We start from the raw sequence: 12,425 nt of genomic DNA, 5'->3' as shown, positions 1-12,425 counted from the left end.
ACGGGTCCTTGAAAGCGTAGTCCAGCAGAGCTTCTGAGTCTGGCTGATCGTCTGACAGGGAAGCGCTGTCGGCAAAGATAGAACACTGGTACAGGTAAGCTTCAACTTATCTGTCTCTGTGACTAATACAGTTCAAAAATAGCAAAGGTATGGTGTCAGCTCTGCAAATGTGTGTGTGTACCCCAAACACAGGAAATACGAATTGACTTAGTGGAAACTTTAGCTAACAGGTAGCTAACTAGCTTTATTAGCTTGTATGGAGCTTCAGCGTCATCGTTGTGCCCTTTGTAACACTGCCCACTGTTTTTCATTGTCATTATTATTTTAAATGCGTGCAAAGGTTATTACAACCAAATGTTTAGCTGTTCTGAGAACAGTTTTGATCCAGATTGAGTCGCGTGATCCTGTATTTCTGTCTCTGTCATTCTCCAGCTAGGAATGTAGGTGAAGGGTCACAGTCTGGATAAGGGGGGTAGGGCTGGGTGAATGTCAACGATATGTCACATTAGCCCACATAATAAAAGACTAGGATAGATAAAATAGGACATATTACACATTTATTCCTCACAGCCTAAACTTAAGATCCCCATTGATATGTCATATGCGGAGATACAAAACGCATTAAAGTTTATAAAGGAATAATTAAAAGTCTTTAGGGTTATGATATACTTACCAGGTGTGTGTGTTTGTACTAAATAACAAGTTATCATTGCATTAGTACACTTTCTTATGCTGTATGTTGTATGGTGTCTCTCTCTACACTAGCTGCTTTTTCTTTCAACAATCCATAATATAGGAAAATCTTTCAAGCATATTGCAATTCCCCCATCACAACCTTATCAGCTCATATGTTGTAGAGTCATATGAGTTACCTGGTCATAAACAGTCAAACTGACCATGGGACTCAGAGGTGACAGTTTTATCTGTCTAGAGTCTGATCCAGCAACCCAGTACCAGGTTGACCTTTCACCTACAATGCCAGATCTGAGTGTTACCTCCGAGGCTATGTAGTGTGGTTATGTCACTCTAAGGACACACTCACACAGTAAATAATGGTAATATAATAAATAAGCAGGCAAAAAGAAACTCAGAAAAACAGTGTTACAGAATTAACATTCACCAGTCAAGATGAGCACAATGAAGCCTTGTTTAATCTAGAATAAAACAAGAAAACACAACAGAAAATGTGAAAAAAACCCCACTAAATGACAATATGAGGCACTAAAAGAAAAAGGAATAAAACAATTAAATACAAGTATTAAAGGACAATGACATCCTTATGGTGGTGTCAAGAATAAAACAACTGTCATCCTGAATTAAGAATAGGAGGTCCAAGACTTTGGCAGGTTGTCTGAGGAAGTCATGGAAAACCAGGAAAATTGGTCACTGCATGGGAATTTGAGAGGATGCTTTGCCATTTCCCAGTTTATTAAGTAGAAATGTTGCTGTCTGATACAGCAGTGCTATTCAGTTTTCTGCTCATTTTATATAGGTAGGTGGTTCTGTTATTTAGCCAAAGTTATATTAATGGGATTTTCTACATACTGTATTAGCTGATAGTTTGCAGTTCAGTTTAAAGATTTGCTGGTTTTCTTTGTCATTCATGACTGTAAATGGAAAGTGTTTGGGTTTGGACTGTTGGTTGGACAAAAGAGGCAATTTGAAGACGTCACAGGGAGTTAGCGATGAGCATTTTTCCAAAATGTTTTGACTTTTTATAGAGTGATCAGTTAATGGATTAATTGTGATGGCAATGGTCAGATTTATCGTTAATGAAAAGCAATGTTAGTTGCAATCCTGGAAGTAATAATTACAGTTTCTTTCTCTGTAGAACATAATGGCTTCCATGTTGCTGAGCACAATGCGGAGCTGCCCGGTCAGCCCTTCCTGGGCGATGCGGATTGGTAAGCTGAATACAGACTTTCTTGTCAGATATATCTCCAAGTAATGAGAGCACCATTCTGCCAAAACAGGAAAATACAGTAAATACAAGACCAAATGCAAGATACAACACAGACAGCTAATAGATTTTTTAAATGTTACGCATACAGTATATTAATTGTCATGATGATATTATCTTTGGCCAGTGTCACTTCTGTTTATTTAGCCTTTATCATTATCATCAATCTTTTGGGAAATTTGTGCCAACCACAGTTTGTAGTATTTAAAAAAATATGTATGTCGAGAATGATAAAGAATCTTTTTGTCTTTGTTGCTCAGGGGCTCGCTCTCTCAGTACGACAGCCCAGCTTCAGGCTCAGGGTAAGTCATTACTCTCAGTGAAATCATTGATATTCACATAGAAATCCCGATTATAGTCTTGTGGAGATCACAGTGATTTAAAATTCGAGCTGATCATTACAAGCCTCTATTTATTGATTTATTTATTTGCCTAGACAGAACCTCAGCAAAACTGTCTTCCCCAGATGGAATCTAAGTGTTTGAAAATACATTAAATGCTACTGAGATGGTACTCAAATACATTCTTCAGGTCAACTTACAGCTATCAATATCTAATCTACCCGTTTCTGTATATATCTGTCCGTCTGTCTGTTCCTTCAGTTCAGACAAAGAGCAAAAAGTCGCTGGCTCGGCCTGGTATGAAGAACATAGTTCTGGTTGAAGGAGTTCGAACCCCTTTCCTGTTGTCTGGAACAACGTACGTCTCAACTCTTCTCTTAAGACAGAAGTTTACGGTGCTTTAATGAGAACATCACTCAAAAAACGTTCAGATGATCAGAAAAATGAATTAATTTATTTGACAATGAAACCCTGTCAAATTATTTTTACAAAGCGTTAGCGTTAAAAATAAAACTGTTCTGGTGTGTGTTTACAGATATGCTGACCTAATGCCCCATGACCTGGCCAGAGCAGCTCTGCAGTAAGTGTCTCCTGAGGTTGTGTTTTCTTTTCCACCGTCACCACTTTGTGTGTAGTTGTTCCAATGAGCTGCCCGATGTTCTATTCAATACTTGCCACTAAGGCGGAGTAGCATTAAAGAGGGTTTCTCCATAGTAAATGATATGTACAGTCATTTCATTACACTGTCAATTGATCCTGGTCATGTTTCTCAATGTTCATTACAACAGAAGTCATTTCCCTTTTTTTTCCTCTGTTAATTATGGGTGGCCTTCATATGTATTAAACAGCTGGAAACTGCTGAAACATGTTGGTTTAGGGAGCAGCAGTGATAGAAAAACACTGCAGCTAAAATCTAACAGAGCTGTGATCAGGTTGTTATTGGAAAAAACAGCTGCCTGTGTCCCTTTTCTCACACAGTAAATTCACTCAGGATGCTTTTATTAGTTTCCATTCTGTTTCGTCACAAGACTGTTTCTCAAATTCTTAGGATCTTGATGCTTGACAGAAAGATGTTTTTTGTTTTAGAGCGGATTTTAAAATGTCTGATCTGGGTTTCAATAGGGGTCTGCTGAATAAAACGGGTCTACCCAAAGACGCTGTAGACTACATCATCTATGGAACAGTCATTCAGGAGGTCAAAACCAGCAACGTAGCGAGAGAGGTATGATTGCACACACATACAGTACACTGTGTAATGGTTATAGAATCTGCGTGCCTTTTTAATGTTTCATATATTGCATCCTCCGTTTCACAGGCAGCCCTGGGTGCAGGCTTCTCTGACAAGATCCCAGCTCACACCGTCACCATGGCCTGTATCTCCTCAAACCAGGCAATGACCTCAGGTATGTCTCTACACCAAGCCTCCTCTATCTGACATTTACTTTATATTTTGGGCTGGGGTTATAATTATGTACTTAGTCTTACATTGTAGCTGCAAACAAAAGTGAGATTATTTGGTGTTTTGAGTTTTGTACACTGAGAATACATTTGAAGGACTAAAAAAGCATTTTAATTATAAAACAAGCAATTTGCCCAAGTTCAGGATGTCAGTATGGCACACCTAGGTGTCTTTTGACAATGAAAGGGGATAAAAGAAGGGTGATCACGGCAGGAGACTGAGATCACGTGTCCTTTCTCACTGATATAAGGAAGAAAAAATACTTTGCAAAAAACAGAGGTGTATATATGTAGTTTTTTGTAAAAGTTTACCTTTTTTAAGTTTCCTAATTAGTTTTTCTGGTCGCCTCCCTGTTTGACTCTTCTCTCTCCCTCCCCCTCTCCAGGTGTCGGTCTGATTGCTGCAGGCCAGAGTGATGCGGTCGTGGCAGGAGGGGTGGAGTTCATGTCCGACGTTCCTATCCGTCACAGCCGTAAGATGAGGAAGACCATGCTGTCCCTCAACAAGGCAAAGACCCTCGGCGCCAAGCTCAGTCTGATCGGCAGCATTCGGATGGCACACCTTGCCCCAGAGGTACATATTCACATAAAAGCACCAAGTGCTGCACCAATTTGGGTTTGGAAGTTCTTCTTTTGGACTCAGTAAAGTCTTTCCTCCTCTAACCCTTTTCTTGCGTCCGTGTTCAGCTTCCTGCTGTGGCTGAGTTCTCCACAGCTGAGACGATGGGTCACAGTGCAGATCGTCTGGCTGCTGCGTTCGGGGTCACCCGAGTGGAACAGGATGAGTTTGCTTTACGATCACACACTCTCGCCAAAAAGGCTCAGGATGCCGGTCTGCTGCAGGATGTAATCTCCTTTAAAGTGCCAGGTAGACATGACTGAGATACATTCATACTTGGGTGTGCATTAATTGTTGTTGGTTATATTGTTGTATTTATCTTTTGTCTAGAGTCAGATTAAAGGTTGATTGTATAAGAGATGCACTTGGTTGCATGCAGTTGCAGCATAGTATTTTCTTTGTCTTTAACACGATGTTAAATAAGCACAACCTAAACATTTTTTTCATATATTTCATGTTTTTTTTGTCTTCACCAGGTCGTGATATTGTTTCAAAGGACAATGGAATCCGCCCCTCCTCCATGGAGCAAATGGGCAAACTGAAGCCCGCCTTCATCAAACCTCACGGCACAGTGACCGCTGCCAACTCCTCCTTCCTGGTAAACACACACACACACTCTCATCAGACCCTTGAGCACTTTCAGCCTTCCTTATTTCCTCCTTTCTGGTTCATAAACACCTTCAACATAGACACAAGCATCTGTCTCTGTGTGTAAAACAAACACACACAGCTGCGCACACTTCAGGCTGCAAACACAAAGCTGTAAATTACCTCAAGCAAAACAATGTTAACCAACTTTAGCTCAGTTTTTTCTTATTATCTTGTTTACACATTGTTTACACATCATTTAATTTTCTGGTGACATTCTGGGTTTGCTTATGATTTTTTTTTTTTTTCCCCCACTGATTCGCTGCCAACTACTTAAACTGATTACCTCACAAGAGGAAACATTTGCCAAAACTCATAACCTGTCCTCCTGACTATAAGTAACCAAGTTGGTACAAAGTCTTTAAAGTTTAGAAAATGTTTTAACCAGTCTTCAAGGTTAGGAATGTGCTTGAAACCGAATATACTCCTTGAAAAATGCTCAATTTTTCAACATAAAGTGGTGTTTGGTCTGCACAATCACTCATCTAAACCAAAGGTTTTTTTGATATTTTTAATCAAAGAGAATATGAACAGTTGGTAAATTAAACAAGGTCACATTATACATTAAATGCTGTGGGTATAAAGGAATCCTGTAATTTTCATTTCAGCTACCTTGAAAGTGCTTGATTTTCAGTCTCTTGTTAGCTGTGTGAACCCTGAACCAAACTGCTCGTCTGTGTTTCCTCAGACCGACGGTGCCTCTGCTGTGCTCATCATGTCTGAAGAGAAAGCCTTGGCCATGGGTTACAAGCCCAAAGCCTACCTCAGGTATAACTGCACCTTCTCTGTTTGGCACAGCAGCCTCAGCTTCACCAGGGATGCTATTGCAGTTGAGGTGCTGATCATGTTTTGTGTTTTCATCCCTGCAGAGACTTTGTCTACGTGTCTCAAGACCCCAAAGATCAGCTGCTTTTGGGGTGAGTCCCTCTGTGTTAGGTGATTGCCTGGTGAAAATGTCAGCTGATGGTTGTTTTTCTTATTTAATTGTGAAGCTTATATATTTTTCATAAACGTTGGCAGCACATGTTTTGATCTGCTTTACATTAGCGTCAGCAGGTAATAGGGCTGTACTAAATAGTTTGAAGCTTCAAAGCATTTCTCATAATGAATGTTTTGTAGCGTTTTCTTTTGTTTTTTGTATGTGTTAATCATTCTGTTTAAAGCCTGCATTTCTGCACAGTTTCCGATAATTAATTAATGATTAGATAAAACTGATGTTATTAGTGTTATAGTACTTGCAGAATTAGATCCGGTGGCGGCTGCACGGGATTGTTTCACGACTCGTAAAGACAGTCCAGATTTGTCGGCGTTTAGCTTCAAAAACAACATTTTCACCGCAGTCACAAGGCTGCTTGCTCTCTTGCTTGTTACACACAAAGAACGGCAGGCAGCAATGCAACCATAATAGAAAAAAAACTGCTTAGGTTATGTGTTATTTAAGCAAAATGTTCTTCTGTCTTCTGTCAAACTCTTGCAGGCCAACGTACGGCACACCAAAGGTCCTGGAACGGGCCGGTTTGACCATGAATGACATTGACGTCTTTGAGTTCCACGAGGCATTCGCAGTAAGTCATCACGGCACACTCAGTGGGGGAAAAAATGTGTAGTGGTTGTTGAATGCGTACAGTGATCTATTAATAACCTGTCAATCTCCAAGATGTTTTAAGTTACAGATGCATCACTTGATTGATTAAACTCTCAATTTTCTGTCTGCCATGATCCAATTTTTTTTTCTGTGTTATTCAACGAGGAGGAAGATCTGATTGGTCTTCCTCATATCCTGGACTTCTGAATCAGTAGAAATCAATGTGTTTTCTGTCTGGTATCTATGGTAACTGTGGATGTATGTATGTGTGTGTGTGTGTGTGTTTTCCAGGGCCAGATAATGGCAAATCTGAAGGCTATGGACTCTGATTGGTTTGGCCAGACGTACTTGGGCAGGAAATCGAAGGTACATGTGACTGCTGGTCAGATTGGATCTGCGGAGAACATGTGGATGCTAACAACGTGCTGAAATAGATAAACATCGAGTACATTTGGTCAAGATGGATAGAGATGGATACACTTTCTCTCTCTTGACGACTAGCAAAAAAAAAAAAAATGGACAAACAAAAAACAAAATAGAAGAAATAGAAAATAACAGATTTTAGACCCTTACCAGTTTTTATTGATTTCACACCTAATTATATTACAATCCCTAGTTTTTCCTTAGTTTTACACCATAATAATGTTTCATGTCCAAAATAATATCAAGGAAACTCATACTTATAATGATAATTTCATTAATTTACATCAAGGGATATTACAAAGAAACAAAAGTGTTCATGTTAATGGATGTTTCAGTGTGTCTTTTCCATTTTAACTGCATCCAGTAACATAGAAGACTGTAAGATGGGTTGAAAAATGAAAAGTTATTCATTTGAGGTTTAACTCTGGCAGTCAGTGTGTGTGTCTATACCCCCCACCCATCTGAATGTTGAATTCTGATTTTCACCATCCTGTGTCTGTTGTGTGTGCAGGTGGGAGCTCCTCCCATGGAGAAGTTCAACCTGTGGGGGGGCTCTCTGTCTCTGGGTCACCCGTTCGGTGCCACAGGCTGCAGGCTGGTGACCACAGTGGCACACCGGCTGCAGAAGGAGGGAGGACAGTACGGACTTGTGGCGGCTTGCGCTGCTGGAGGACAGGTAATGTGCATGAGACAGCAGTCACACAAGTCGTTCAGTTCAAATTTCACAGTTTAAAGTCAAACGTTTTTGTATGTGTGTACCGTATTTTGTAGTATTTTTTTCCTATCTGATGACAAGGGAGGTCATCTCCTCCAAATTACATACTTTTTGGGCTGCTCAGATTTGACAGCACTTTAATATTTAGCTGTTCAACATAATCTTAACCCTATTTTTGTACTTGTATTTTTACATTTCTAGGGTCATGCCATGGTGATCGAAGCCTACCCCCAGTAAATTAAAATGACATCGACAACCTGATCTTCAGATTCATCATGACGGCTATACGCACGCTAACATCCACACAACAGACTGTACATACTAGCACCACTTTGCCTTGATCAGAGACGAGTCAGAAACAGTGTGTGAGTGTGTTTGAGGAATCTTGTGTAAATTCAACTTTGCTTAGAGGCTGTTAAATTATAGCAGAATGTTGTCGAGGAACGTTGCCTTGGATTTTGTGGACTTGTCAGTGAGTCGAATGTAACATAGCGAAGTTTAAGCACTCAGAGGAGCCTGAGTGATCCTAATGTTTATATATGCTGTAATATTTTTTTCTTACCAACTGTTGAGATTAAATAGTGTGATGATAACCACACTGACACTCAGTTCTGGGTTTGCTATTCTTTTTTGACCCCCCTGGTTCATTTATAGTAACTTGTCCCAGTAAAACATGACGCTGAATGCTGGTTTCAGACCAAATCCAGCAGTGTGGCGGAAACTCAGGTGTCTTTCTTTCTCTTGCTTTTGAGCAAGCGTGACTAGTATCCACATACTCATTGCTCATTGCTGCCTACATACATTTCACCGTGCCGTCCAACTGGTGAACTTAATCACTGTTCTACAGGCCTTACACAGTTAATTTGGTGGTTAGGGGGTTACATACCCTAGAACAAGAATGCAAAATAAAGTGTTTAGTTAAAAATAATACCAAAACTCTGGGTGTTTAGAGGTCTGGCCAAGATGAACAAAAAGATGGAGGAAGTCAGGCCATGCTAGGAAACTAAGAAAAGACTACATAAACTAAACTAACAAACAAAGCTGTTGAGCAGCACCTGAGAGAAGGGAAGTAGAAAACTCATTACATCCCCAAATGCAGAAATCTGCCATGTGAAACACCCAAAACTGTTTGAGTAGAATTAGATAAGATTAGTACATTTAAAGGTGCAGTATGTAGTCTTGGGGGAGAATTTTTAAGATATTCAATGACTGATTTTTTTTTTATGCTTAAACAAACTAAATAAACAAATTATCCTTTCCTTTCTGGCTCCAATCAGCGTTTTCCTCTGAGAACAGCTTGTTCACTTATGGAGAAATAAATAAATAAATAAATAAATAAATATATAAATATATATATATATATATATATATATATATATATATATATATATATATATATATATATATATATATATATATATATATATATATTTCTGAGTTTTTTTATTTCCTTTCCGAAACAACAGAGTGCCACTTTAAGTAGTAGCGGTACTGTTTCCAGTAACAAGGCAAAGAATCACCGCAGTTTATTTCCTTTTCTTTGCTCTTACATTCCGCCTGCTGCTGATTGAAGGCCTTGATGCGCGGACAACAACTTCAAGCGGTGTTGATGGGTTATGTTTAATTCAGCAGGGATGAGGGACTATTGCAAAGGAGAAGATCAATGTATAGACAGCTTTGTGCTGCACATAATAACAACAGTGAGAAAAAAAAGATTTTGGGTGGTGTGTGTGTGTGTGTGTGTGTTGTTGGGGGGGGGGGGAGTCTAGTCTTTAACTTCCAAAATTTGCATTTCCAAAATTGTTTCCCCTTGCATTTGCATCCTGCATCAAGATGTGTCAGCAGCGGGCTGGCTGTGGATTCCTGCGCGCTTAATTGATGGTGAACAACGCTGTCTGCTCCTGACGAGACGACTGATGATAATGAGGAGGTAAAGAGGGATGCTCGGGCTTCCTGGTGATTTAAAGCAACATGAATATGCGAAAAAAATAAATAAATAAAGATTGGGGAGTATGGCTGGCAGGTGACTTTAAAGTTCATGTTGCGGTTGCCGCCTCCCTGATATTTGGTGTTCCCATTGTGGAGGCCCGAACTTCTTTTTTTTTTTTTTTTTTGTCTCTCTCTCCACACCCTGTTATAAGTGTTTGTCTAATTGACAGCGGATGGGTGCATTTATATCAACACGCTGCCTCCCTTGTCTTCGTGCTGTTCCATGTGCGGGGCCTCGATCCCCTCAGCGCTCACCGGGGAGTGCGCCCCGCTTATCACGCGCACGCACGCACCGGGTTTGCGGGGCTTGTTAACATAACTTCAGTCAGACGCTTTCCGTTTAAAACGCATTTAAAGGCTTAATTCTCCCAGTTTAAGGGATCCTTGGCTCTGAGCGGGGAGGAGTTGATTAATGCAGCCGAAGCCTGGCTGTCACACGGGCTGCAGGCGGAGGGAATAAAAAAAAAAAAAACAATGTTTTACTGCCGAGGCAAAACGGAGCTCGAATGTAAATAGCGGGGAGAGAGACAGAGAGGAGTTTTTTTTTTCTGTGTTTTTAAAGCTTCAAACCCGCCTCAACCCTGCGAGACACCGCAGACACACACCGACACACGCCGACATAGCGGGGCCGCCTCCCTGCCTCTCCCTGCCTCAGCGGGGCTTTGATCAGACGGAACCTTTTATGGGGAATGACTGGCGAATGCACCCGCTGCTGTCACTACAAATCTGCCTCAGCGAGCGAGAGGGGAGGAGAGGAGGGGAGGATGGGAGGGAGGGGACGGGGTGCCTGCGCAGGGGGGGGGAGGAAGGGAGGGAGGAGAGGAGAGAAGAGGAGAGAGGAGTCGATGTGCAGCGGTGTCTTTCATCTCGTCCTCGCCGGCTCACGCGGGGCGGCACCTGCTGAAAGCTGCACTTGACTCGCGCGCTTCCTCCACTCACTCACTCACTCCGTGCGTGCGTGCGTGCGTGTATGTGTTTATCCAAGTTTCACTGCGCTGTAATATACCGGAACGCGAGAAAAATACTAAAGGAGAAGTCAGGGTCAAGGGTCTGTCACTAGAAAAAAATAAGAATACATAAATAAATAAAATAAATGGTAAAATTATAGCTACACTATAAAGTTAGTAGCATGTCTCTCCACATCACGCCCTCATTGTGCATTTATAGAGAGCCGAAGCCACGCCCCTTCCGGTGGACCTCGCCGGACGTCGCTGCCCCACGCCACAGACGATTTTCTGCTGCAAACCACGCACACGATGTTTGTCTGTTTAAAAGGTATGTTTTTAAGTCAAGAAAGTAAGGGTTTGTTGTAAATAAAATAAGATATTATTTAGTTTTGTTTTGAAGCTGGCAAACTGCATTGTCTGGCTTGACATGCGTCACCACCAACACCAACATGGCAGCCAACTGTGCAGAAAACTGTACTAAAAAGGTGACAATCACACTAAATCTGGTCATATCGAAGACCGTAGTTATGTGAGAGTGTAGATGTGTGTCAGTTGTGTCAGTTGTGTGAGCTGCTAACATTCAGGAGCAACCCTACCATATTTAATTCAGGGGTTTTGGTGGCTGTTCAGGGAGACAACATCACTAATGCGATTGTGTGGTAACTTAGTCAGGTGGTGAAAGGAGGAAGACAAAACATTTTTTTAATCCTGTCTGACATGTTTAATACAAAACTACATGGTATTTTACTTTACCACAAACTGTGACTTTCTTCATTTGGGATCAAAACACTGCAGATTGTTATGTTTTTTTGGTGTTTTTTTTTGAAGATCTTCATCAATGATGCCTCAGCACAAGCGGACCTTTAGTGAATATTGTTTATCACCTGCTGTTAATAATAAGAGACATATTCAGCGATTGAAAGGTCTCAAACTATGTTGACATATTTTAAGATGCACTGAACATGATTGTGATGATATCAGTGCTGAAGAGAACATTAAGCTATTTGTTTCCAGTTCGGGGTTGGACAGGACATGTTTGGTCATTGTTTTCAATTACAAAATCATGACGAGAAAAAAAAGAACAGATCTGCTTTTAATGAACACGAGAGGGCTGAGTGATGTCACTCCAACTTGTTTCTGATTGGAGGAGATGACAGTGTTAGAGCAGATCTGTGTGACAACCTACCCTCACATAATGATGGTATAATGTTTCATCTGTAGGGTTTAGGCAGCTCAGCCAATCTCTGCACTCTGTTCCTCTCAATTTCCAATTAGCTTTATTGGCAAGACCACAACCGACAATATTACAGAGGCAAGTTCTAAAGCATTTCCAGTGAAAGTGTGATGATTCATCTGAACCAACAACCAGGACAGCAACTGTTTGTAGCATTTGTTCACAAGCTCTTCCCTCTAGTTTCCAATAATCTCTACCAGTGTCTGTGTGTGTGTGTGTGTGTGTGTGTGTGTGAGAGAGAGGGAGAGAGGGAGAGAGAGAGAGAGAGAGAGAGAGAGAGTGTATGTGAGTGATGCTTAACAGGTTTCCATACAGCCTACATACTGTACAAGTGTCAGAATGAGTGTGAGTGGGCGTGTGTGATGTTAAAAGTTTTGCTGTCTCTACTGTACAAGTGACAGAGCTCTGACAGTGTTTGTTAAGGAGCAAGCGAGTGCAACTTTTAATACTGCAAAAATGTCAGAGCCCCACTGTGTGTGTGCATGTGTGTGTGTGTAGATACTATT

At 40.9% G+C, this 12,425-nt stretch overlaps 1 protein-coding gene across 1 annotated transcript; it reads left to right on the top strand.

Moving 5' to 3' along the window:
* The first annotated feature begins 5 nt into the window (after positions 1–5).
* On the top strand, positions 6–8,357 carry hadhb (hydroxyacyl-CoA dehydrogenase trifunctional multienzyme complex subunit beta). Its single transcript, XM_037086401.1, has 16 exons — positions 6–94; positions 1,832–1,904; positions 2,221–2,262; positions 2,563–2,659; positions 2,837–2,881; positions 3,424–3,523; positions 3,617–3,704; positions 4,146–4,333; positions 4,447–4,627; positions 4,855–4,976; positions 5,715–5,794; positions 5,896–5,943; positions 6,504–6,591; positions 6,903–6,977; positions 7,546–7,710; positions 7,951–8,357. The coding sequence occupies exons 2-16, from the start codon at positions 1,838–1,840 to the stop codon at positions 7,984–7,986; spliced, it is 1,422 nt and encodes a 473-aa protein (XP_036942296.1). The 5' UTR covers positions 6–94; positions 1,832–1,837; the 3' UTR covers positions 7,987–8,357.
* The last annotated feature ends 4,068 nt before the right edge of the window (positions 8,358–12,425 follow it).

This window comes from Acanthopagrus latus, chromosome 22 (genome assembly GCF_904848185.1).
Source record: "Acanthopagrus latus isolate v.2019 chromosome 22, fAcaLat1.1, whole genome shotgun sequence".
Classification (NCBI taxonomy): Eukaryota; Metazoa; Chordata; class Actinopteri; order Spariformes; family Sparidae; genus Acanthopagrus; species Acanthopagrus latus.
The sequence above is the reverse complement of the archived record's forward strand: the minus strand, read 5'-3'. Positions and strand labels throughout refer to the sequence as shown.